The sequence below is a fragment of the Astatotilapia calliptera genome, chromosome 14, assembly GCF_900246225.1.
Source record: "Astatotilapia calliptera chromosome 14, fAstCal1.2, whole genome shotgun sequence".
Taxonomy (NCBI): domain Eukaryota; kingdom Metazoa; phylum Chordata; class Actinopteri; order Cichliformes; family Cichlidae; genus Astatotilapia; species Astatotilapia calliptera.
Genome location: NC_039315.1, coordinates 4,405,287 through 4,432,584, shown reverse-complemented (window position 1 = coordinate 4,432,584; position 27,298 = coordinate 4,405,287). Strand labels below are relative to the sequence as shown.

Below are 27,298 nucleotides of genomic sequence, written 5' to 3'. Positions count from 1 at the left end.
AGATTTAAAAGAAAACAAAGCAGCTCAGCACGTGTTAGTCGTTAAAAGGTTAATCAAAACAGCAAATCTGAAAGACAGACAACATCTGTCTTGCCATCGTATAACGATACCATCTTCATCTTTTGACATTTATTCCCCCTCCTTCCTCAGCTCAGCAGACGACCCAGCGGCCTGCCCACACTCTCGTTTCAGCACCCACATGTGACAGACTCAGCAGAGGCCAGTTAACCTCAACTAACTGCCTCAACCTCAACTGAGCCTTAGGAGCAGGACTGACGGGGTTACTGATAAAGCTGAGGTTACTGATCAAAATAAAAATATTAGACTCCTTTAAGAGCTCAGGTGCTCAAGTGATCAAAAATGTCACATTCTCAGTTTTACTTCAAATGTCTGAACGGTTTAATAATAAGGTCCAAAATCCAAACATGTGCAATAAACCCCAGAACTTGGGACTTCTGGTTGTTGTTGTTTTGAGTCAGTATGTGTGTATTTATGGCTCCTCTCTCCTCTTTGTCATTGCTGCATCATCTGGTTTGCTCCTGTTAGGACGTCTTCATCAAACCCCGCATGTTCTTCACGTCCTCTGACCGTTCTTCAAATTATTTTTAGATATTCTTAGATTTGTTGAATGTGCTGCCTCATGCTTATTAATTAGAAAATCAATTTAATAAGCTATGTTTCAAAATGTTATGTCATTTCAACAAAGTTCCAGGTGTACTAGCATAAACACAGACTATCACTGGGCTTCATCACAAAGACGCATCAACATATCCTGACATTTACCTGCTGATTACGCTCAGCTCCACACTTTGATTTTCTCTGATTAGTTCAGCAGATATCTTCAAATCCAAGGAAAAACTTTCCCAGGTGGCTATGAGAAGCCAAACCTGGAACACATTAACTTATTATTACACTTTAGATAAATCTCATTAGCCATTTGACAATTCAAGACCCAGTCTGACTCTGGCACGTAATTTTTAAGATATAAACTACTGAGCGTGCATACTGATTTTGATTTGAAATAAAAGTTTCCAATGTGGATTATGTGGATCAGCTGGAGGTCCAGATGCATCTCTCAGGTCTTTGTTGGACTTTTTTTCCTATTTCTTAAGAACATGACTTTGAGATACTGTTCATCTGCTCTAGATAGTTTTTTAGACCTAGCACTTCTTCTTTTGCCTTCCACTTTTCCACTTTCCTCATTTTTTTGGACCGACCCCACACTGTGCAAATATTTTGGGCTCTTAGCTCATTGGGAATCCCCTTATTATGCAAATTTACTATTTTATGTGTGTAAAACTAACATTTTGAAAGACCTTCGGGAAGCCTTGTAGAACCAGTTTAAAGTGTGGCGTTGAGAAAAAGGAAATGAGGGGTGGCTCATGACTTTTGCACAGTATTGCACGTGATCGTAACGTTTGGTGAATCTTAATGTCAAATCCCAAACGTCTGAGCGAGCAGTTGTGAACCTGAAGAGTCTGAAATCACTGTGAAGCGTCTTTGCACCATGCACGTATGTTTCTTAGGTACTTGTGTAGCAGCAGAGGCAGAACGTTTGTTTCAGAGGGTGAGCAGCTGCTACGCTTTACGTGCGACTGTACAACGTTTTCATCGCTTGTCCCATGTAGAGATCAGCTCGTGTTTAGAGAAGTCAACAGGCGCGAGTCTGACATGAAACATGTTGCTCAGAACCAGACATGTTAATACGTCGTTGTCGAAAGTCAAAGAGCAGCTGAAATAACAGCCATGTTTCTGCAGTTACTGAGACGGCGAACGGCGTAAATAAGTTAAGGAAACGCCCACGTAAGGTCATCCCAGCGAACATTCGTCCTTCATGCGATCAGTGCTGAAACCATCTGAAAATTTCAGAATTAGTGACGAGCCAGCGATTCCTCAGACTAACACACGGTTTGTTGAGATCTCAAGTCAAGTCAAGCAGCTTTACTGCCATTTCAACCATGCGCAGTGGTCCAGCACACAGTGAAACAAAACAACCTTCCTCCAAGATCATGGTGCTACATGTGACAGACGATCAACACAGGGCTACATAAAGTGCAAGTGTGCAAGAATTGCAACAAGAAAAACCAAAGACAGTGCAACAGCCGACAGAACAGAACGATACAGTGCAACAGAAATGTGCAAAAGACTATGCAAAAACTAACTCGGTGTGTGTGTGTGTGTGTGTGTGTGTGTGTGTGTGTGTGTGTGTGTGTGTGTGTGTGTGTGTGTGTGTGTGTGTGTGAGATTCTGCAGATAAATGCTTGCTAGTGATGTGTATGAATCGATGTGTGTGTGTTTCAGTCCAGTCACTGAGTGTTCAGGAAGGGCCCTGATGCTCCAGTACCTCACTGCCAGAAGGCAGCAGGTTGAGGAGTGTGTGTGGGGTGTGTGGGGTCCTCGCCAACGCCGGTGGCTTTGTGGATGCAGCCGGTGCGATAAGTGTCTGTGATGGAGGCACGAGAGGCTCCAATGATCTTCTCAGCTGTTCGCACTACTTGTTTATCCTACTCCTGGATGGACTCGTGGTGCTGCTCAACCAAACGGTATGGAGGTGCTAAAAAAGAATCATTCCTCAGCTTGCAGAGCTGCGCGGCTGTTATTTCAAATGTTGCTGAAAGTTGAGCACACTAAAGAGTAACAATGATCTGTTTCTGTATTTCCAAAGTTTCTGTAAATGAACGATTAACAGCTTAGGTGTTGGGGATGAAAATAACCTGAAAGTTTCTTTTGTCACATTTCTGAGTTTCTATTGAATCATTTCCTGTTTTATTTTGTATTATTAGTCACTTTAATCTCAGGTTTATTTCCTGTCTTTCGTTGTATTTTTCCTTTAGTACTTAAAACTATTCAGGTTCACTTGTTTTTTTGTCACTCCTGTTTCCAATTAGACTCTCAGTATATACACTCACCTGCCACTATATTAGGGATGCCTGGGTAATACCACGTTGGGCCCTTTTTTGTCCCTTGATTCTTTCCTTAATTTGACAAAGTGCTGGAAACTTATTCATGAGCTGCACAATGATGCAAACCTCCTGTTAAAACATGCCAGCAGTGCCCTACTGGACTGAGATCACTCAGTGCAGACTGTGGTGACTGTGGAGGCTGTTTGACCAGTATAATGACCAACAAACCAGTTTGATCTTTGAATATGAAAATAAGCTTGAATGACAACCAATGAGAAGTTAAAGAAAACAGAAATACGGTGAAGCACAAGGTGCAGCTAATGAGGGCGGGTCCATCAATCACAAAGGAGGGAAAACACAGGACAACTTAACTAACCAAAATAAACAGGAAGTGAGTAACACAGACACAAAGCACCCAAACATGAAAAAAAACCCCTCAAATTCTAAACAGGACCTGACATCACGGCATAAAAAGGGACCAGACGGATTATTTTTGACGGTCCAAAAACCAAAAGGCGGAACATCTACTTAAGTTGAGCCTCGTCTTCTCTGAAACAGTGAGCATGTGGGTGGGTGGGAGGTTTGGGGAGCTGCTCACTCATGCAGTGAACACAGCAGAGACAGAAGATGGTGGGGGAGGACGACAACGTGCATGAAAAATCACCGTGCAAGAGTTAAAGAGCGTGGCTAAGCCGTGATTCAACTTAAATTTCTCTGCTCGGAGAGAAAGCTGGAAGCAAAAGACTTTTTCTTACGTTTTCCTCGCATGTTGTGCAGCATTGTTCTCTGAATACTTGCTGCTGCCTCACCCAGGGAACACAGAGAGACACAGATGTCATCTGAAGCAGCAGGAACTCTGTCTGCAGATGTTTTTCTGTATAAAAAGAATACAAGAAGTGGTTGGGCGTAGCAATGAAAGCGCAAAATTGAAGCATCACAAACTGGTTTATCTTTATGCATTAAAAAACCAAACCAAAACATCCAATAACGCTCAACAATTAAATGTTTGTGCACAGCTCACTCTCATACTGATGCTAAAAAGCTAGTTTATAGCTTCATCTCAAGAAGGTTTGAATCTTGCAAAGTCTCATTGCATGACTGAGTCAAAAATGTTCCTAATGATCGGACACAAGTTTAATAATGAACGTCAGCAGCTCATCCGGCTCATGCTTCATCACAGCTCACAGGTTAGCGTAACGTGGGAAGTGCAGAAAGAAAGTGACACTGGGTTGCTTTGTGCAAAGAGTTAAACAGATAAAGGATGCGGTGGCCTTGAGCAGGTTAGTGTGCATCTTACACGAGAACCTGGCCGCCGCTGTGGGAGGAGCGGCGATTCAAAAGCAAACTTTGAACCTTGCTGTTCTTCTCGCTCTATGGTTAATTAGCATGTCTGTCTCTCTGTGGGCTTTTACAAGTTTCAACTTTTTAAAAAATTCCATTTCTGCATTTATTTTTTATAAACCATAGACTATATAAATATATATCTGAGGGTCTGTGGTGTCCACATTGTAAAGCGTCGACATTAGTGTCTGAGCTGCTGTTTGCTGGGTTTTTTAGACCCACCAGTGAATATATTTATATGAGAGAGTGGAGCTCCAACCTATCAACTAATGATAGCAAGCTTTGTTAGATGCACATATCAGCTGATTTGTCCTAATAGCTCCATACATCAAATTTCTATAATATCACTGTTGGAAGGAATCAACTAAAAGTGGGTGGACAGAACTTTATAATAATGTATTTATGGAGCTCAAGTGTCCCTTTGGACCATAAAAATTGAATGCAGATCGGAAACCTTCTAAAAATGGGAAGATTGAAACTCGGTGAACCACGGGCCAAAAATACTCTTACACCAGCGTGTTTATTTCTGCTGTCTGGGTGGAATCTGCGTCTGTGAGTCTGCGGCGTCCGGCTCACTTTGGAGACATCCTCTGGTGGCTGTTAGAGGAACTGCAGTTTTTGGCACTTCTGTGTCGGCTTCATTTGTGAGGTTGAGGCTGACACAGATATGCACTCGTGTTTTTGTCTTTGCAGTCTCACTCTGGCTTATATTTATATTTTATCTATGACATCTTTCAGCTTTAGACAGGCCATCTTTGCAGCGGTTACCACGATCGTCTCACAGCAAGAACATTTCTGACTTTTAACACGTTGGTTGTCTGAGGTCTGTTTCCTCCTGTGCCCTCTGGTTTCCTCCCACAGTCCAAAAACGTTCATGTGTGATTAACTGGCTGTTCTGTTGTATTCATGTTTACATGTGCTACAGAAATCCCACTCCGTACTGTATTCTAGGGCTGCCACGATTAGTCGACTAGTCACGATTACGTCGACTATCAAAATCGTCGACGACTGATTTAATAGTCGACGCGTCGTTTTAAGCTTTGTAAGATCACAAAAGACGCAGAAATAAGTAGCAGGATTTAAGAGTGTAATAACGGACTGAAACAGAAGATGGCAGCACTGCATGTACAAGGATGCCAGCTGCCGTTAAACCCCGAAGAAGAAGAAGTAGCTCCGTCCCAGCGCAGCCCAGCTCTGTTGTCAACAATGGCGGCAGCTAGTTAGTTTTTATATTACTCTTATTATTCTTTCCGGGTCACAAAATAAACGTTTAACATATTTTCAGGCGAGAATGTAGCTGTGTAAACCTCAAATATCTGCTCAGTTTATCAAGACACCGCATATTTTCAAAAGCGCTCCGACGTTTTCGGAGACGTCTGTTACCCACTAGCTCGATAGCTAGCCGGGGGCTAGGCTAAGTGAGAACACCGGACTCCCGGCAAATCGTTTTCAAACCCACTGCCGTCACTTAGCTTAAAATGTTATTGTTTGGCTTTTTTTTAGTATTTTATTTGTTCCTGAGTAAATCAGTTTGGCTGAGATTAAAGTTATAGTTTTTACACAGCTGAATAAACATCAAGCAGACAGCTGATTATCAGAAGTGTGAGATGCTGGAGAATATACTCCGGTGTCCTGTTATATTTTAGATAGCAAGGAGTTTATTAAACTTCACCGAAACAATCTGCAAACTTCATTAAACTTTAATAAACTATCATCTTGTCTTTATTTTTAATTAGCACTTAACTTAAACACTTAAAGCTGTAAGCTAATGATAGTTATATAAGAGCAGATGCTGCTGGTGCAATAAGCTGTACGCTGTATGTCCAATGGATGATGATGTGATTAGTCGACTAATCGCAAAAATAATCGGTGACTAGTCGACTATCAAAATAATCGTTTGTGGCAGCCCTAATGTATTCACATGCATTTTAGCCACTTTTCCCCAGCTGCGATTCACCCACCTGGAGCTTTGCCTCCTCCAGCAGGTTCTGGCTTCTGACCTCCATGCTGAGATATACAGAGGACAAATCGACTGTTTTTCATTGTGGTCAAATGTCAGGCAGCGTAAAGTGCACAGGGCACATTTGAGTTTTTAACAGCTTAGGGTGACAGAGGTGGCGTGAAAGGCATATGCCAGAGATCCAATGATTAGATAAAGAAGGCTGACAGCACAACACACCACTGAATGTCTGAACTTCTTTAACAACACAACAAATAACTATTATGGTACATGGGCTGGTTCTTTATACGCTTTATACAGCATGCCTGCTACATTTCTATGGTCCCTGCTAACATGGGTGAACTGCATGTACCAAATAACAAACACCTGTAGCTCATCTGCTAACATAGACAGCCATTTGCAAATGACATCATCGGATACATCATCAGCACTCCAGATAAAGGTGGCGTGGCTACGTTTCAGCTGGCTGCAGGAGGGAGTGTCGTCATATCATCACCCTGACATGTCAAAAAATACTGATTTTAGCAATCAGCAAATCATGTAAGGACGCTAAACAAAGGTATGCAACATTTTCTCGACCCGAACAACTTGTCTGCAAACACTTGCACGTTAAAAAGGTTTTACTGTGAAGGCAAACACTCACTTTTCAGTTTCACTACTGCTCACGGAGAAGTTGGCGAGTGTTTGCAGACAAGTTGGCGTCCTGCATGCAAACTACTCAGAACCGCAACAATGTGCAACCAAAGCTAACACAAGGATTCCCTGCCAACCAGGGAATACACATTTACCCAATCGTAGGTCTTTCAGCGACCACTCAGACTGGAGGGTCGTCTCCAGACCTGTGTGACTAAGGTCTTAATTTTTGACCCTACAACTTCACACACCCAAAATGACGTGTCATGATGAGTCACATGACAGCAAAACCTCAATAGATAACATTTATTTTTAACAGTAAAAAACAACACAGAGCAGCAAATAACAGCATAGCTACGAAACAGGAAATCTGCAGCTTTGTCACATCCACCTCAACTTTGAGGTGACTGCCTCAGAGCTCTTTGTTTTTAAACTTATATACATGTTTCACTTCCAAAGAGCACTTTGAACAATAAGAATCTGAATCCAGTGAGCACTCCTACAGAAATACTAACTTTAAATACTGAATGTGGCCAGGCACTGCATTTAAAAGATAACAAACACACGCAACCCTGATTTAAATCCACCAGACAGGCCACCTGGAGTCCAATATCTGAGAACAATATCTGCAAAGTTAAAAGTGACACTCGTCTAGATGATGAAGCTGTAAATCCTTACCATTTAGTTATATGTTACTAACAGTTAGTTAATCCAATTCTTCCTACTGTATATTACTGTATACTGTCTGTGAAGGTTCTCAGTCATCCAGGTCATCGTAGTCTAAGGAGCTTGGAAAGAAAAGCGTCTGGACTTCTTTGAGTTGCTTGAAGATGTTTCACCTCTCATCCGAGAAGCTTCTTCAGTTCTAAGGGTCAAATGGTGGAGAGTCCTAATCATAATCCTCTACCTAATCATATTTAGGTAGAGGATCAGGGGTCCTTTGTCCCTCTTTGGGGGGGAAAACTCCCACTGGGTTTAAATCTGGGACTCTCCACCATTTGGCCCTTAGAATTGAAGAAGCTTCTCGGATGAGAGGTGAAACATCTTCAAGCAACTCAAAGAAGTCCAGACGCTTTTCTTTCCAAGCTCCTTAGATTACTGTATACTAGTATTCTTATTGTATATATTGTTCCTCTGTCTCTCTTGCTGCGTTGAGCATGTGTATGACAAAGTAATTTCCCTCGGGATAAAGTTCTTCTTATCTTATCTGTGACGTCTCTGAACATTTACAGAGCTCTACCGGCCTCTAGCGGAGAAACGAGGAAACTGCACGCTACTCCATATCAGTCATATCATCTTCATATACACATGTTAAATGACCTGGTTCTTCATAATAAGCGTAAATGTCGCCACAATTTTCTTTCAACATATGAGGGGGGGAGAGCGCGAACGCAGTCCCCCACTACCAGAAATTATGTAGTCGAGATTCCCACATTTGGGGAATTCGCAGGCTGTCAGCAAAGCCAGAGTGCAATGGCTGAGCCTCGGCCTGAGAGAACCACCTTCGTGATCATGGTATCTCTCTTACCAGGTAAGTATGAATTCTTTAGCTCACGTATGGGGCAGTCTTTCACACACAAACCCTGCACACTCACGGTGCTCACAATCTCAAAATCAACACAAACACAGCCTGTAGGAAGCTGGGACTACACACTATTTATATATACACATGAAGCAGTTTCCAACAGAGCCCCATAAGGTTATTTAGCTTTACAAATACCGGGAGAATTTCCCATCATGCATTGCTGTATCTGCGCAACAAGAGCTAGCTGAAAGATAACTTTTTTTCATCAATTTAACCTCCTTAAATCCACCAACAAACCACCAGGAAGTTCAGCTAACTCAAAGGTAAAGCACGCTGCTAAACGAGTTTGTCTGATACTCGGGAAAAAGAGGATAAACGCAAAAGTTTTCTAGTTGAAGCACAGTCACTTCCGGTCTTTTCGTTAACTGCTGCTAGGCAACCAACAGTTTCCCGCTACGGTCTCGGAGTATGAACAGTGTTGCTCACGAAAACACGTCTGTGAACATGTCCGTGTGCAACAAACAACCAGAAAACAATCCAAATAAAAACACTCTAAAAATTTACTCATTAACAACGACTGAATTCACTCAGAGCAACTTTTTGCTTTGGCGGGAGTTTATTACCTGCTAAAGATGGCAGGAAGTCTCAAATCACGCGGGTCCGGCGCACATACACGTGTTAGTACACGTGCTATAGAGTATAAATATACTATAAATTATAGTTTAGTTTAATAAACCAGAATATTTTTATATAAGAGTTGGCAGGTCGTCTTGTAATCGGAAGGTTGCCAGTTCGAGCTCCGGCTCAGACAGTCTCGGTCGTTGTGTCCTTGGGCAAGACACTTCACCCTACTGGTGGTGGTCAGAGTCCGGCAGCCTCGCCTCTGTCAGAGCGCCCCAGGGCGGCTGTGGCTACAATGTAGCTTGCCACCAACAGTGTGTGAATGTGTGGATGACTGGATGTGTAAAGCGCTTTGGGGTCCTTAGGGACTAGTAAAGCGCTACACAAATACACACCATTTGAAAATTACAATCACCCCCCTCATCTAATGACCACAAGAGGAAAATGCAAATGAACCAAAATTACTCATTAATCTGGACACAAGAACTTTTTGTAGTTTTTTAAAAGTTATTATTTTATCAATATACATATTTTTCCTCAATTCCTCAACACATAAACTCCAAACGCATTAAAAAATATATACATAATGGTCATTCTAATGTAACCAAATATCAGCGCCCCCTGTTGAATAATTTATGTCACTGCGCATTTTCCCGTCACGCTCGGAAGAAAAACATGTGAGTTGTGTAAATGAGCTTCTAAACCACTTACCTTAAAATGTAAAAGTCAAAGCAGGTCAGCTTTATAGGCAGGTAATAAACGTGGCAAACAGCACAGATAAGATAAGATACACAAGGGACGGAAGGGGTGGGGCACTTCAAGGTTAAAACGTGCTACATAATCCCAAAGAAAACCTCTGCAAAACTCCGGAGGAAAAGTGCCATTCTTCGAAGCGCCACACGCGGTCACCAGTAAGCCAATCAGAGAGCGCAGTACCATTTGAGTAACAGCAACTCAATTAATGAAAAAAATGGTTTGAATTCGTTGAATAAAAGTTTGCAATTTTATTTGAATCAAAACTATTATTTTAGAATTTTTCCTGTTATAAATATAATTTCATAGTGTGAACATTTTTTTTTAAAGAAATGTAAAATGAACATTTCAGCAGATCAATCTGAAATTAAGCTCAGATGTGAATATGTACTTTTTTTCTGCATCATTTAGGCTGGAAATTATTTATGTACAAAAATCTATAAAATGGTTAAAGTAAAGTAAGCTCTGTCACCTTTTCTTTTAACCCTTGTATGGTGTTCGGGTCTGTGAGACCCGTGTTCAGTTTTTTTCAAAAGAAAAATTAAACAATTAATTATTTTTTCACGTGTAAATGTGTTGTGTCTTTCCACTCACTCCACTTGATTATAACTGATTTATTTATAACATTTTATATAAAAGAAAAACGAGAAGCACATTAATTCATAAATGTGATCTAACAAAGGTAAAGGGAAAAAATTAACCATGTTTGCTGTTCATATGTCTTGTAATTGGGATGAAGTAAACATCTGTTGAGTAATTTAACATAAAATTGTTTGATAGTGTTAATTTGGAAAGCCAAAACTCTAGCGGGTCCACCAGACCCATGAACACTGGCTGAGTAACAAAAATACGAACACCACACAAGGGTTAATGTGGTGTGCTGGACAACCAGCAAGCCCTGGTCACAAGACCTCAGGGACCTGCTGGGAATTTAAGGATGAAGAAGATCACTGATGTAAATTGGAGGTAGTCCATGCTGAGCCCTGAAGGTCAGAATTATAATCTCAAAATGGACCCTGAATTTAATGGGGAGCCAATGCAGCTGGATCAGCAGGGGAGTGACATGGGTGTACCTGGAAGCCTTGGTCAAAAGCCTTGCAGCAGCATTTTAAACACCCTGCAGACGTTCCAAGTAAGCATTACTTAGACAGATACACAACGAGTTACAATGGTCTAAACAACACGAAACATGAAAAAGCATGTATAATCATTTCAAGTTCAGAACGTGACGCAATAGGACTCAGCTTAGCAATATTTCTTAAGTGGTAGAAACAGGAGCGGACCAGAGATTTAACATGAATATCCAAGGACAGAGCTGAGTCAAATGTAACACCAAGATTCCTAATAGAAGATTTAACAAAAGAAGCGAGGGGGCCTAAATCTTTTACTACCAAAGGTACAAATTTATCAGGAGCAAAGACAAGGACTTCTGTTTTCTCAGCATTAAGTCGAAGATAATTATCAGCCATCCAACCTTTGATATAATCTAAGCATCTCTGCAAGTTTTGAAGTTTAGAAACATCATGTGGCCTAAAGGAGATATATAGCTGAATATCATCTGCATAACAATGATACGAAATGTCCTTAAAAGTGCTGAGAATCTCCTAAAGAGGGAGTAAATACAACAAAAAAATAGTAAGGGTCCCAAGACAGAACCTTGTGGCACACCATACGCAAGAGAAGTGAGAGAGCACCTGAACTTGGAGGTAGCCACAGAGAAGGATTGTTCACACACATAGGATTTAAACCACTCCAAAGCAGTTCCCGATATACCCACCCAGTGTTTTAGTCTATCTAACAGAATATGATGGTCGACAGTATCAAAGGCAGGTCCAACCACAGTAAAACAGTGCACTCGCCAGCATCATAATTCATCAATATATCACTGGACATCCATTTTTAGTAAAAGTTTGAATCTGTTCTGGTGAGTAAGCTGGAGGTTAATGGAGCAGAGGTGCTCATATCAAAAGCACGACGCACATTCATGGGAATCATGTTTATCTCATGTTGTTGAAACATGAAGGTTGGGTGTCTCACGGTGATTTAATAGACATGTTGGATTACTGGAATTCCCACAGATCCTGTCCCACAGTCAGAGGTCCTCACGCTGCAGTCCTATGAAATAATCTGAAAAATCAGCCTGACATTGTGGTGGTCCTGAGTCTGGTGATTCAGTGTTTTGTGTTTCTTTATTATGTTCTTGTTTATTCTGATTGTTTATTCCATTAAGATTTGCCATTTGGCAGGTTTCTGTTCTGTGCCTCCCCTGGTCCCACTTTTCTGTGTTCCCTCTGTCTGTCCACGATGTTACGTCTGCTAATTAGTCTGCGGCTGTTAAGTTCTGTGTCTCGTCTGTTTACTTCCTGTTTTACTTTGTAGGTCTGTGCTCTCCCTGTCTCGTCAGTGTAATCAGCGTCAGCCGTGTCTCCCAGCTGTTTCCGCTTAGCTCTGTAAACCTCTTGTATTTAGTGTCTGCATCGTACCTTCATACCACCCCCGTTTGTTCTGTTTGCTAGTTTTTTTGTATTCCCAGTTCAGTTTGTGCACAGAAATAAAGCTGTTTAAGTTCAACTTTTTGTCTCTGCGTTTGAGAGTCCTGCATTTTGGATCCTCTCTCCCTGCACACAGCCATGACAGACATATGTTAAAGACTTTGTAGTATTATATTAACCAACGGAGCACTTTGCTCTCAGATTGCAGGCCTTACTCGTGGTTTCAGGAGGCAGAACCTTCAGTTTTCTGTGGAACCACTTCCCAGTTCGGATCAGGTGACCCTGAAACCTCCCATAGTTATGCTGCAACAGGTCTAAGATGCTGACGGCTTCTATGATGCTCTCCCCTGTACTTTGTCTTTTCTCCTGCTCTGAGCTCCTTTTTGTCTTCTTTCCCCTCAGTTTTCTTTTTTGTCAGGAGTCTTTGTATAATTACAAATTATTTGTTTATGCGTGCTTTCTCTCAGTAAATATTCCCTTTTTCTGCGCAGCTTTTTAACAATCTTGCCTGCAGCTCAGATTGAAGAAGAAGAAGAAAAAAACAACAACTGGTCTGGCCCCTGAGGTCAGATTGGGCCACCAAACAGCACGAGTTTAAGGATGTAAATAGCACCATGTATTTGAGCATTGTATAGATCTGCTCAAGCCCCCGACCCACCCACACAACACACACACAGTTTATGGTGAGGTCAGTTTTAACCACTGCAGTCGTGTTTACGAATGAACAAACTTTCACTTCAAATCCAGAAACACAGGAAACGTTAACAACATCAAGTCTCTCTTTACACATTGCACAAATCTGAATCCCAATAATACTCAGCCATGACATTCAAAACACAAACAAGTTCAGAAAACAGTCACTGGTGTGGAGTGAAGAGAACAAGTTTCATCAATGCATGCAAAAAAGTTCCACAGGCACTTTAAAAACACAAAAACCGACGATCACACAGAGTCCAGTGAGAGGATTTTATCCCTGAGATCCCCCAGCAGACACGACGAGTTGATTTCCAGATCAAGACTTTTGAACATCTGAGAGATTTACACGAGTTCTCTCACAGCGATAAAACCTAAAACCTGACTTTGGATTATTTACGTCTATGTTAAACAAAGAAAACCTCGTAACCTAAAAAATATGTACACAAAACCAAGCTTCATGCAGTTGTACCTCTTTTTCTTGTAGCTTGACATGCAAAGGACAGTTTAATCACATCCACACATGAGAAAAACGTTCAGTTCTTAAGCAGGAAATCAGTCTGGGGAGCCAAACCCTGAACAAATACTGGGACTGCATGTTCATGAGTTAGCTACCTTTTAATGATTCCAGTTTCATTTTCATTTTCCTTTAAAGCGCTAACGTTGACTTGAAATATGATTGACAATCGCATGAAAAACTCCTTCTCCCACTAAGGCAGCTCGCAGGAACAATCAGTCTGACAATATTGACTTTAAAAGCAGTTTTAGTGGCAGGAGGAGGAGCGGCTCTCCTCTGAGCGCCTCGTCTGGTCTCTAAAGGAAGAGAAAGCTCATCACTTCGGTCACGATGAGGGTGGAAAAGATTCCACGCTCAGGTCTCCACAGACGCTCCCTTCTTCTCTCACTCGTGAACGAGACCCTGACTGGAAGGTAAACTTTTGTCTGATAATCATGGAACCATACGGAGCTCCTGAAATGACTGTTTTTGAAACACGACGTGATCAGTTAGGACCAGAACTGACTGTGTCACGACTTGAGACTGACAAGTCAACAGGATAAACGATCATAATTTACAAAAAGAATTTCACGTTTTATTAAATATAGCCTGAACCTTGCAGCTGAGCTCACAAGGCCATCGGGAGAGTGTTTACCGAGGTCACTGAAGGCTGTTTTCACACAGACAACTAGAAGTGTTTTTGTGGCCCAAAGCGCAGGTTTATCAGACTCTGACACTATGTCCATGAAGATGTTCCATGCATTAAGCCTGTTAAACACCCTGAGACACAGCAAAGGCCAAAAAAAAAAGAACACACACACACATATATTTTTTTAAGTCTGAATCTGTCATTGAGGTTGTTCAGGCTTATTTTTTGGCTTATTGATGAAGTCCTGGGAGATTTTTCAGCAGATAGAGCGAGAACCGTGAATGTACAACAGAAAGAAAACAACCTTGCATTGCTCTGATTCCCTGCTTTGTTTATGCATAAAAATCCTAACGAACGACCCTGCAGGAAGCTAGATTCTCACAGGGAGCAGATAAGGGCGACCGAGGCAGCAGAGGTGGAACCGGGTCACAGTGTTTTTATAAACAGATGTTTTTATAAAGTTCTGCATTCGCGAAGTGGCTGTGTAAATGAGCAATGCATACATTACATAATACACGAAGGCTGGACCAAAACACGTCAGCGGGAACATAAAAGCATCGTCAGGAGGAAAGATGTTCCCAGTGCGACCTTTCAGGAGCTCCATATTCAGTGATTGTGTGTCAGAAAATGTAAAAATCCAAGTTAAGCTTTCAGGATTGTAGTGTTTGAAATTGTCCTTAAAAAAAAAATTCAGAGGAAGTCGAAATCAGTACCATCGGGAGTTTTAGCCAATCATCCTCCAGCGTCCTGCCATTTTTCCACGATCTACCGGACAGACAAAAAACACACTCTCCATCCTCTCTCCTCTGAAGAAAACGATTTAAAGTCTGAGTTTGTTAATCCCACGCTGAATCATCACATCGGTCTCTGTCGGAGAACGCCTCCGTCGCCGCTTCCTGCTGCATCGCTGTTCTCTTGCAGCAGAGGTCTGAGCTCTAAAAACACACAAATAAGCCCGTCTGTTACTGAAATGGACCTGAAAACCTGTCTGTAGAGGTTTGTAAAAACAGAGTTCACAGTGCTGCGTCAACTGTTCACAACTTACAATTTAGTATTTAATAAAAGATCAAGTACTGACTGGGTCATTGAAGAATATCAGATTTCTCTGCCAGATTCCAAAGAGCTCGAGTGGGAACTTATTCTTCTATTTGTAACAACTTTAATATTAAACCTGAGGCTGAAGCCTTGAAACTGCAGCTGTTATTCATATTCTGGAATAGCAGGGAACTGGTTCTGCTGGTTGAACCATCATCTCCTCAGAAACCTGCAGTCTGTCGCTTCTCTGTCCCTCCCGTAAATAAACACCACTGTGATGTCAGATTATACTTTTTCATCCACATCCTTACGAGAGCACCCACTCCTTCCAGTGAGATTTCAAAGCTGTTTCTTTTCTCACCTTTCATCTCCGTTTCCGTCTTGCTGCAGTTTTCTTTGGACGAGTTTGGACCCTCGTCGTTATCAGGCATCGCTGAAGCACTGGTGGGTTTCAACCCGTCTACGTTGTCCATCTTCACCAGGCAGAGATTCTGCAGCAGGCCCATGGGGTCGAAGCTTTCTCCGGCGTGCTCGCCTCGTCTCCTCAACATCTCCAACACCTACGGCCAGAAATCGTCAGGGAAGAAACGCACCATGTAGGATACTAAAACATGCTTTATTTAAACCCGGCAGGGCTGCAGGAACACCACAACAAAACACAAGTGCATATATGAAGAAAGCTAAAAATGTGCCTCCAATTCAGTTTGCAGTACTTTTTATGTGTTCATGCATGTCCAATAACCACAAAGTTGATTCTCTGGACCTGCACAACGCTTTCAGTGGGAGAAATGTGTCCTCACTCATCTGCGCCTCAACTGGCCGCACGTTTCCACAACCTTATAAACGCTAACGTTGCGTAACCATAGAAACCAGTGCGATTACATAACAATGAACCACGAGAGCGTCATCATAAATGGTCAGTGGTCATGTGGGCTATTCACAGGGAATGGATCACGGCACTGTGGATGATAAAAGTCACACTCTTATAATACTGTTTATAAGGTCTGCTGAGACTTAGTGATCAAAACGCTTCTCACAATGAAAATGTTCCATCCAGATGAACTGAAACAACTTTCTGAGATATTTTTTCCCAGTATTAGAGTTACCAAACCACATGTAGGACAAAGAGCATGCTTATGTGGGACAGTTTCTGACAATGAAGGGTAAACTGGGAGAGGTTTGGCATTTAACATGTGAAGGAGTCATATGCACTTTGTTTTCTTCTAACAGGCATAAAAGGATGATGTTTGGTTTCATGCTCTCATTCATATGCTCACATAGTCAGAGAGCCACGATGCCTTTTTTTTTAGCCCCGAGTTTCTTGTGCAACATCTATTTAAGCCAATCAGAATGTGGGATTTTATCACAACACATGAAATGGGAGAATGGGACATAAAGAGGGAAATCGGGTCAACGTAACTATTCCAAACACAACAGAAGGATCTGGTTTCTCATGTACGAATGATTTGATTTTATGGTCAAACAACTTCACTTAAACACAGACAAAGTTCGGCCGTTTGTCATTTCTGATGCTTTAAAATACACACCTTCATATATTTGTAGGATTTCAGTTCACTGATGTTCTCCTCCAGTAGGAGCAGGTAGAGCGAGAGATCGTCACATTGGCCACCGGGTTTGGGCAGGACGCTCACAGTGGGCAGTGATTGGTAGGTTTCAAGGAAGTGGGCGTGGTCATAGCAGTAGAGGGGACGCAGACTGGCGTAGATCACAACTGGAATCAACGTGGCGAAGACGATCAAGTTTACGAAGCTGAGAAGAGTAATCAGAGAGATGGAGGCCTTAAGTATCCCAAAAGACCAACCTACTGGCATAATGGCAACAAAAAACTCTTTTTATCCAATGAAATGTGTCAAAAATGTGTCTTTTGGAGACTGACTCCTCTTTTGGAGCCAGCCTCTAGTGGGCGTTAGAGGAACTGCAATTTATGCCACTTTTTTTAACCCCCTGCCTGGTACCTGCAGTCTGCCATTCCCAGTTTAATGAATTTCAGTTTTTACTATTCTTGAAAGCAAGAGTTCAGATCTAATCATTGCACCACAGGTAAACTTGTTTGTAAAGCACAAATCAAAGCTTATTCTGATTTTTGATGCATAAACTCTTCAATGCAAAGCTCAGGAAAATACCTCAGCAAGGAGAAGACTCCCACGGCGATGAGCTTACACTGCACCCTGTCGGGGACGCCGGTGTCTGACTCGAGCAGGCCGACACGCAGCTTGCAGCCGAAGTCGTCTGTAGTGGAGGCCAGGCGGAGGTAGTAGCCCAGGCAGACGCAGGCGCAGAGCAGGGTGAGCAGAGTCAGAACGCGGCACAGGAAGTAGTAAATGATCAGCTTCCGCGAGCAGCGCTTGGTCATCAAGAACTTCTCCACCATTGGGTAATTGAAGCAGCCCTCGGTGGGATCGCTGTGGGAAGAAAGGGTAGAAAGAGCAGATTAAAGTGAGGTCGTGCTGGTTCTTTATGGATTTGCTGGTAAACACACAGTCAGACCAGTGGATGCAACAGTTATTCCACTGATTGGAAGCTTTTTGCCATGCTCCCAAACAATGAAGTGCATCCTTCCCACCCTGTTGGCTGTAAAGTGCTGTACCTGTCAGCGGACGGCTGCTCCGCTGTCGCCATCCGTTTGGCCAGAGTGACGGCGCGGTTATAACAGCGGTCCAGCTCCTCCATGATGAAGGCGAGGTCAGACTGCAGGAGCGGCGCAGCGCAAAATCTCCAGAACAACGCCGGGGCGTACATGAGCACGGCCACCAGCAGCAGGATGTAAGGAAAGAACTGGAGAGAGGACACAGGAGAGGAGGCAGCAGAGCTTTAAATAAGACATAAACAATCACATTAGCGGTGACGTTTCCACAAATACGACTGCTGATAAAAGAAAGGTGTGGACAGCTGACACACTGACACCGAGGCTGTTGTTATGCTGGTGTTTGCGTTGATAAACTAATGCCTGATGAAACAGACAGAGATAACAGTTTCACTTTCATAGAGAAATGAGAGAGTGTGTGTTCAGTTCTCTGGTCTTACTGTGGAGTAGTATCTCACATCATAAACCATAAAGTTTACAAGTGCTTTAAGAAATTAAACAGATGTGAATAAACTGAAATGTTTATTCACTAAATGTTTAATCTTCTCTCTGGCTCTGTAGCAGAGACCCTCAGCCAGCCGGCCCGATTACTGCAGTGGGATTTCCAGCAAAGCCCTGAAAGATCTCCACTCTGTCCAAACCTTCACCTTCTAACAGGCTCTTAGCTCTGGGCACATATCACCCCCACCCTCATAAATCTCCACTGACCCCTCAGCACCCCTCTGACCTGCTGCACCCAACCACGCGTCTGCTTTCTATCCCTCGCCCAACCTCCACGCCTCTGGGCTCAGAGCCTTCACTGTGGGCTGAAGGCTCTGAGCTTCACATCGACCTTTTTATGAAACATTTAAGAGACTTCTCAAAACTCGCCTTTTTGTTTATTGATGCTCTTATATTGAGTGTCAGCTTGTTTCTGTTCTTTAGGTGACAGATATTAATACAGTTCCATTTTGCTATTGAAACTATGACAGACAGATCACAGACAGATCACAGACAGATCACTTGGACTGGGTGTAAAATGTGGCCTTTTTAAGAAGTGACAGTTTTATGTGGATGCCTCCACGTAGTCTCCAAAAATAAAGTGAATTAAAAAGGGTGGAAACAAAGTTTCCCATGGCGATCACACTCACTTAATATCAACTCTTTATTTTAACAAACAAACAAACATTTTTAAATGAAAAACAAAAAGAAATCAGCAGATTTAGAGAGGGAATGAGCCAAGAGTGAAAGTGTGAAGGCGAACCGATAGTTTGATTTGAATCTAAGCTTCTCTCTGTGATTAGGCTCCAGACTCCAGTGGATTTTACTTAGAAATGAAACCAACTACAGACTGAGTGACATAAGAACCACAAACCCCCCCCAAAAAAGTGGTGAATCATAACAAAAGAAAGATATGGGTATGCCCTTTCTCATTAACGACAAAAACCTGAACCATGAAGAGGACTGGTAGAGCAGACTCACGTTTCAAACCCGACAGAATGAGCTGAAAGGCAGAAAGCAAAGCTCTGAGGGTTAACTGTGCTTTTGTGCACGATCAGCTGTTTGATCGTCAGTTTCTTGTGCAGGTTTATCCGGTGTCATTATAGAAAGATCGTTGTAGGTATGTAAGGAAACATGCACGCCCATTACAGTCCTCAGAATGCACCCTACTAAAAATATCCGAACCACACCCTGAAATCTCAAACCCGAGGCTGCCTGTGAACGTCAGAAAGCTTTCCTTTCACTCTGAATCAAACACAGTGAGATTAAGATGGCTTACACCTTTTCAGTAACTGTAGCACTGTGTGTGTACCTTGTGCAGCCACAGAGGTAGAGTCTGCGTGTGCACGGCCGCCCAGCAGAAGGAGTCCACATAAGCTGCCTGCCTCCATGAGAAGTTAGTCGGAGCAAAGCAGCTGATCTGAGTACCTGAGAGAAACATGGAGACATGAAATAAGCCCCAGCAGCAGGGTCAGAATCAACACAAGTGACACGGCATAACCTTAAGTCCACAGTCTACTTCCTGGAAACAGATCAGGATTCTTGCAAGACCAGATCTGTCTGTGGTTGAGTGGATTTCTTAGAAAGATTTCTCACAGAATGAAGTGACCCAGACAGGACTCGTACAGGTTCGAGTTAAGACTGTAAGGCTTTTTAAACATGACTGTGAATAAAATTGAAGAAAACATCAGTCACACGGCGTTAGAGACGCCAGCTGGTTGGTTCAGGAGACGTTCTGTCAGAAATGCCAGGCGATGAATAAAAGGCCTTCTGTAGGTTCTTTCATCTCTTTTAAACATTCATTTGTTGTTTGTCTGAAACTTGTGTTTTCATGCTGCTGTAAGACAAATTCAAACACACCTGGAGTTTAGCATCTTCCCGATGGACACCTAGACATGTGGACTGGTTCCAAGTTCAGATCTTTAGACCACTTTAGACCCACACAGACAAGATCCGAGGAACTAAGCTACCCGAGAGGCTAAAAAGCCCAACTGACCTCATATTTTATACAGGAAATCTTTTTATAAACCAATGTGTATGTGTTTATCACACCTGTGCCGTTTCCTTTATCTATGAACATAATTTCTGCATCTGCCACCAAAGTACGGACACAATTTAAGAGCAGCATGGAAGAAAAACTGCAGGTAAACCCAAGAAGCGAGGACAGAAAAACGGCCACATGTAAGCAGAAGCAGCGTCAGAGGAAATGGAAGTGTTTTAAGGAGAAGATATTTATGAAAAGGGTAGAACCGTCTGTTAGCCGACACGCACTGAAAAACATCACGGGGCAGTGATTAGAAGCGGAAAACTACAGAAAATGAATAAATGAAAAGCTTTAGGAGAAGAAAACTGACAAAAACGTTTCTATGATTAGAAATATGACAGTGGCGCGTACAGATGTGCAGCTGGAGTCTCTTAAAGGCTATTCAGGCTGGATTCTGTGACTTCTGATGAACTCTTCTTCATGAGATTACCACCTAACATTTAACTATCACACAGTCACCTGCGTCATGGAGCCAACTTTGCTCGTTCCCCCGGCTTCACTCACCGACTGAGACCTCCTGAGCGAAGGCCAGAGAGATGAGGAGGAGGGGAAGGCCCACGGCCACGCAGGTCACGATCTTGTCCACGGCGAGCTCCGTTCGAACGTTGCGGTATCGAGCCTGGTTCGGGTCCTTCAGCAGAAAGTCGCTGAACACGTACTCCGTAGCCACGTGTGCAATGGCCATGTCTATGCTCTGCTCTTACCTGTTGACACAAATCAACAAGCATCTCCGTTAGCACGTCTCACAGAGGTAATGCGGAATCAGCTCGCTCTGTGCCATGACTTTGGTTGTTTTACCTTCATACTATGAAAACGTTTGGCTTAAATCTGATGCATTTTCACAAATGTTTTGCAGTATTTTTGGGTACTGATGTCTTTAGAAATAGCAGATATTCAGAAACTTTGACATATCCTGTGATATTAATGATCAAAGTTGGTTACAGAAGAATTTGCTCGAAACAAAATATTTTTGGCTTTACACTGAGACGCTGAGTGTGGGCTTGTTTTCATCTGGCTATCTGTTGTACTTCTGAAGTTACGAGGGTGTGAAACATGCTTCGAAACTACGAATTAAAAACTGTCAAATTTCGACCCACACCCGTGCACCTCGAGGGCCTGTAACTGTGAAAACGGCCTTTATATATTATATTAAATTGAGTTTGCACGGCTCTGACATGTTCCCCGAGTTCCCGTCGCCTTTTTGCCAGGCAAATTTAATGTGAGCGATGCAAAGCAGCACACGAGGTGAACGTGTCCTGTTACAGCAGCTACTTAATTTCCCAGCTCGCTGCCTAATATCGCTTTAACGCAGCCATAATTAAATAATGCACTAACATAATAACCTGTATTAGTCTTTAATTAGACATTCCAGATTCCATAATGAGGTTTTGCTCATTTTGTTCGCCAACAGCAGCTTTATTTAACTCCACTTTCTCCTGTTTGTCAGTGTTCACTCCGTGAGCACTTTATTAGGATCACGGCTCCATGTGCATTCGTGCAAATTAGCCAGTCATGTGGCAGATTCAGATAATTTGTGTAAACTCTATTATTACTCAGAGTCACAGAGATTAAAGTTGGGATAATCTACGGGAAAAGAAAATCATCACAGACAGAAAGGACACGCTCCATCTGCAGTACTGAGAATATCTGCTAAAAATGAAAGGCAAACCACAGCCGATCTACAGTTTTATCTAAAGTGTCTGTATTTAAATCAAACTTTGACTTCTTGTCTCGATTATTTAGAGCTGCTGGTTCACATGAACCGAAATGGGCGCAGGGGGAGGATGAAGGAGCCTCCTCACTGGCAGTGGCGTGTCTAGAAAATTTTTGTTGGGGGGGCCAGGTAGGGGCACAGATTTGGAGAAGGGTGGCAGATGTAATTGGCAGATAATGTTAAAAACAATTCTATTAACCATAATTCAGTAACCCTGTAAACCTAATAACCGAATGAGCTTTTAACTCTTATTAGAATGAGATTTTAACCACTACTGTGCAAAGTTTTTAGATACTGCGTTGATAAAGGACAAGAGATACAATCAGTGTTTTGTCAGTGTTTACTCAGCATTCAAGGACAGCAATATTTGCATAGTATTTTTACTCACATATAGTACACATATGTTTTGGGCAAAAACATTTTTTAATATTAAAATATGAACATTTGTAACAAACAATTGACAAATTAGCCAATTCCAATGTAAAACTTTATCTGCCTGTTAAAAAAAGAAGATAATCTTCTCACAAACTGGTGTTTGATTTTGAAACAGGAAAAAAGTGGGGAAACAAATGAAAAGACTAACATTTGAATAAAACCTGAAAGCAAGTAAATACTTTCTATGCTGCCTTATGGTAAACTTTGGTAATATTGATAAAGAACAACACTGGCTGACGATGAAATCCAGTCAGCTGGCATGGTGACACTGCCAGTATTAACCTGCAGGGCTGGACTGGGACAGAAAATCGGGCATTTTGACTACAGACCGGCCCCCCAGGTATTAAAGCCATAAAGCCTTTGACTGAAAACAAATGCTGTTGTGACAGTGATGTACAGTCTTGTTGGTATATGTATGATTTCTATACATTTTACGTCAGATAAAAACTTTGGTTGTAAGATTTAGATAATTATTTAATAAAAGCTAGATATTTTAAATGAGAATAAGAAAGAAAAGTATTTCTTTGTGCCCACCTTTCCCTGTTAATGCCCTACCTGGCCCCCTGGCAAAACTTTGCTAGACCCGCCCCTGCACAGTTACCAGCTGTCAGCTGCTTAGAAAAGGATGCTGGTGTTATTTGTCTCTCAGAAACAGTTGATAACTTCAACTCATTCATGTCACCTAAAAGGTAAACCTGTTTCTCCATCACAGCTCTGATGATCCAGTAAGGACATCTCCTGGTTTCATCTTCATGTTTCCCTCTCACCACATATCCAAACCGACATCATGACCAGCAGCTTTACAGCTGTGGCTCCAGCAAACATCAGCTGATACTAGAAATTAATATTAAATAAATTCTAACAACAGCTGATCAAGCTTAAACGTGCTGCTGTTGTTTAGCGCAACATCTGCTGGTTTCCTCTTTCTGGCACAAAGTGGGTGATAAATAAACAAGAGAGACGATCAGCTGATCATTGATCAGTTTCATGATTGAAGTAGCAACAGGAGAGAGAGGGGGGAGAATGAGAGAAGAAGAGGCAGCTGTGCAGCGTAAACACACAGAATAACTCCAGCATTGTGTCTTTTTCCATTCTAGCTAAAGTTCGGGACAAACTGCGTCTCTTCTCAGCTCAATACGAAACGTGTAATATTTTCTCTGAATGAGGGACCATTCCATTTTTTTAAGGAGCCGTTGGCAACTCTACTAACCTTATGAATAAAATAAAGTTCACTATCAGTAACATCATAGCACCCACCCAGCTGTATAAAAACTCCGTCAAACTGGCTAGAACGCAGTATGAGTTATTGCAACTGACAGTAAAAAGTCAGCAACATGAAAATAAACTCCACCTAAACTTAGTTTATATCTGACCCAGATAGACTGCAGGTCATAACTTCTTACCTGAAGTTCAGTTCACCTGACACTCACTGGCGGCTGCGTCGGGGCTCTCCTCCTGCCTCACCTTTCCCTCATCCACCTGTTGCCTCTGTGGAAGCCCCGCCATAGCCACCACCAAACAACTGAGTCATTTTTACACATCGACCTGCATCTGGCCAATCCACCACCTCTCATTGTTCATGCCGTTACAAAAAAAATAAAAAATAAGTCACTGGGGATATGCCCGGTATGCCCGATGGCCAGTCCAGCTATGTTAACCTGCAACCAAATCTGCAGCTCCATACAGCAATGTTACGACTTAGATTACATCTTATAACTCATAACTCTTATGTTAGCTGCCCTCAGTAGCATACTGTCTGAAATATTCGACGGCTGCAATAATTCTTTAAGTGTTATTTTTTCCTTGGTATTCTAATTTCACCGAAGTTTACTAAACTCAACAAACTTAATATTACTTACCGGGACATTTATTCTGTCCTCATTTTCTTTCACCGAAAAATTGTTTCCTGCAGTGCGTCTTTCGTGCTTGGCTCTTCTACCTTTGCTAACGTGATGCACATAGCGCAGAAGCCGATGCTGCATTCACTTACACTCGGATATCTGAGCGTCACCGTGAAAACATAATCGTACATTTGATATTTGATTGAATTTTATTGTTTTGCCTTTGGGGTGGCACCTGGGGTGGCCAGTCTGGTTGGGGGGGTGGCCTGTGCCCCCCCAGGCCACCCCGCTGGACACGCCATTGCTCACTGGACATTTCTTTGGTCTTTGGAGGAAAAACCGCTCACACCACTTAGTGAAGGTCAGGCCACGTTCCTGCTCCACTTCCTGCAGAAAACTCATAATCAGCGAGCTGTCAACATACTTTAAGACAACTCTTGGTCCACGACAGCTCTGACGATCGATCCCTGAGGGGATCCAGTGCAGGGCGAGAAACTGCTGGACAGGGTTTTATTGAGGCCGACCCTCTGAACTCAATCTTCCATCTTTGGGCACCTTTATTTTTTATTTTATCAACTGTAGAAAAGCATTAAACAGGCTGGAACAGTCAGGCTGTGCCACTCCGAGTGACCTTCGGCGTAAATTCAACATGTTTATGGAACGAGGCTCAGCTGTGAGCATCACTTCAGACCCTCAGCAGTGTTTTCATGCTCAGCTCTTAAAGCCGGCACTCAGAGACACCGACAGTCATGTCGATGTTTTCCTCCATGATTCACGGTGACAGCAGGCGTTTTCTGGATCTTGTAGTGTGTTTGGTACGGGTTCTGTCTGCAAAGCAAACTGCTCTACAGGGATATTGGTTTCATTTTGCTCTACTGAACAAATATTCCAACAATTTCCTCTTAATAAACTGAAGCTCGCACACAGTTTCACTTGTCAAAGGGTCAAAAATAGCAGGAAAACACACAGACCTCTGTTAAGTAAAGCAACACAGCCTCTTTGTCTTCACCGTGTGTGCCAGTCCTTCTTACATCCACAGTTTCCCTCCTGATCTAAATATTCATCATGAGCATTTCTTGGAAGTCTGGTTAAGCTGAGAACTTTTGCTCTGTAGTCATTAACATAACAGCACAGAGCTCTTTAAAATCACCTTCTGTTAAAGCCTGGAGCCTCACGGTTATTATCCACAGCGTCATGCCATGAGCAAAGATTAAGATTAGTCACTATGAGTCATGAGGTACAGGCCACTTCAGCCACCAGCGCCGCTGCTCCTCAGCTGTGCAACCTCAGACTCGTGGAGTAAAGCGAAGCCTGATTTTAATAAAGAAGGATTTCAAAACCCCTCGTGATCATCTTCCCACGACATCATCGGCCTGCTTTGTTTGCTTTACTTGTTTGTTTTCTTCATTTTTAATGCAAAGTCTTCATTATTCTCAAAGATGGGCTGACTACGTAACTCCGGAGCGTCAAACATGTTTTAGTTCAGGAGACCCGACCTGATCTGAAGTGGGAAAGACGACTGCATAACAACACACGTCCCTCCAAAGGTTTTAAAGCTTAAAGAAGCAGAATTAGAAAATACAAGAAGAGTACTTCAATTTGTCATGAATTGTTGTACTTGGGAAGTAAGTTTTATCAGGCTAAATATACCTGATGCTAATGACAGTGTTACAAAACCTCATGTCAATCTCCATGGCACTTTTAAAAAAATACAAATCAGGGTTGGAGTTTGTTTCCTGCCGCGTGTCTTAAGAGCTTGAAAAAAGAAGGTAACACTGTGGTTATGAAGGGGTGGGTGTGGTCAGCAGCAACACTCAGGTATGCTGTAGTGTTTAGGTGATGATCAGTTGGTGCCAAGAAAATATCCCCCACACCATCACACCAGCAGCAGCCTGAACAGCTGACACAAGGCAGGATCCATACTGTTCTTTATGCCAAATTCTGACCCGACCATCTGAAACCCACAGCAGAAACTGACACTCACTCCTTCCAACCTTCTGTTGTTTAACGTCGGTGCCCCGTGTGAACTGTCGTCTTAGCTGAGAACAGGAAACTGAAGCAACAGCGATGCACCAAAAATACCGAGAGGTTGTGGTCTGGCCCTGCAGCCCATCTGCCGCGCGCTCCGACGCGCTGTGGATTCAGAGATGTGCTTCTGTGTTATCTTGGCTGTAGCACGTGTCTGTTGTTTGAGTTACTGTTACCTCCATATCAGCTCAAAGCAATCCAACCATTCTCCTCTGCCATCAGCGACACCACTTTACTCCAAAAACTGCCGCTCACTGGATATTTTCTCATTTTCTGACCACTCTCTGAAACACTCTGACCCACCTGTCTGGTAGCAACAACCATGCCACGTTCAAAGTCACTTAAGTCACTTTTAAGTCCCCATTCTGATGCTGTTTGAAAATCAGCTGGTCCTACATGTCTAAATGCACTGAGCTGCTGCCATGTTCTATTAATAAACAAATGGAAAAGTGTACCTTATAAAGCTATAGATAGAATTTAATGTCACAGAGGAAGGACAGAAAACCTTTAAATGTAGAGTTTTTGTATCTAAACAAGGTTGCTGTTGTTTTTTTAAATCTCTTAATGATTTTTGACCTGTTTGTCTCCATCTAACAATAATTCCAACCTTCCAGACACGTTCCCTCCTCTGTAATGCATCACCATAATGAAAAATATGGACTTATTAATAATTGTACTTTCACTTTCACACTTTAAAAACCGCCGGTGGACCGAAAACGACCGGTTCTGGCCGGCGGGTCGCAAGTTTGACACCCCCGACGGCTGGGGTGGCTAACAGCGATGAAGCGGCATAAACAGACGGTAGAGTGACTTTTAACGAAGCTGTGATTTACTCAAAGCTGGCACACATCATAAACCCGCGCTTACCTGCTGCTGCTTCCGTCAGGTGTGTATCAAAGCGTCATGGCCGCGGTGGAGGCTGTGTGCAGCGGGAATCACTTCAGGTGCTTTCCAGCGCAGCTGCTCGGCGGTGTGGCCGCCAGGCATTCAACAGATAGAACAAAACAACTTTCGAAATCAATCCTCTTCCTGTAAGACTCAAAACTCCTT

At 42.6% G+C, this 27,298-nt stretch overlaps 2 protein-coding genes and 1 non-coding gene across 5 annotated transcripts in view; all 3 read right to left on the bottom strand.

Annotated features, from left to right (window-relative positions):
* The window catches only part of map4k1 (mitogen-activated protein kinase kinase kinase kinase 1), a 54,655-nt gene extending 44,775 nt beyond the window's left edge, over positions 1-9,880 (bottom strand). Inside the window, exons 1-2 of one of the 2 annotated variants that reach the window (XM_026192796.1) lie at positions 9,695-9,880; positions 3,659-3,777 (exon numbers count right to left, since the gene is read on the bottom strand). In XM_026192796.1, the coding sequence (XP_026048581.1) occupies positions 3,659-3,742 (84 nt within the window). In that variant the 5' untranslated portion in view covers positions 3,743-3,777; positions 9,695-9,880. Of the gene's footprint in view, positions 1-3,658; positions 3,778-6,205; positions 6,614-9,694 lie in introns of those variants that run through there. The other variant, XM_026192793.1, reaches the window with a different exon arrangement.
* LOC113037043 (U1 spliceosomal RNA) lies at positions 8,212-8,376 on the bottom strand. The gene has a single exon (XR_003274550.1). It is a non-coding gene; the product is annotated as a U1 spliceosomal RNA (small nuclear RNA).
* Positions 9,881-12,905: 3,025 nt separating the features above from the next.
* On the bottom strand, positions 12,906-27,298 carry LOC113036755 (pannexin-1-like). Of its 2 annotated transcripts, none has more exons than XM_026193217.1 (8): positions 27,116-27,298; positions 20,735-20,934; positions 19,499-19,614; positions 17,710-17,897; positions 17,246-17,524; positions 16,649-16,871; positions 15,463-15,661; positions 12,906-15,001 (listed from the first exon to the last, which is right to left on the bottom strand). In XM_026193217.1, the coding sequence occupies exons 2-8, from the start codon at positions 20,913-20,915 to the stop codon at positions 14,922-14,924; spliced, it is 1,266 nt and encodes a 421-aa protein (XP_026049002.1). In that variant the 5' UTR covers positions 20,916-20,934; positions 27,116-27,298; the 3' UTR covers positions 12,906-14,921. The 2 variants fall into 2 exon arrangements, with proteins under 2 accessions (XP_026049002.1, XP_026049003.1); XM_026193218.1 differs by lacking the exon at positions 27,116-27,298 and adding an exon at positions 24,239-24,260.

What these genes read in the sequence shown, in the direction of transcription:
- LOC113036755 (XM_026193217.1), bottom strand. Translation starts at nt 20,915, where the DNA reads ATGGCCATTGCACACGTGGCTACGGAGTACGTGTTCAGCGACTTTCTG. An exon ending in TACCTCTGTGGCTGCACAAG is followed by an intron (nt 17,898 to 19,498) that starts GTACACACACAG and finishes TCCTCTCTCCAG; the next exon opens with TTCTTTCCTTACATCCTGCT. An exon ending in GGAGTCTTCTCCTTGCTGAG is followed by an intron (nt 16,872 to 17,245) that starts GTATTTTCCTGA and finishes TACTCTTCTCAG; the next exon opens with CTTCGTAAACTTGATCGTCT.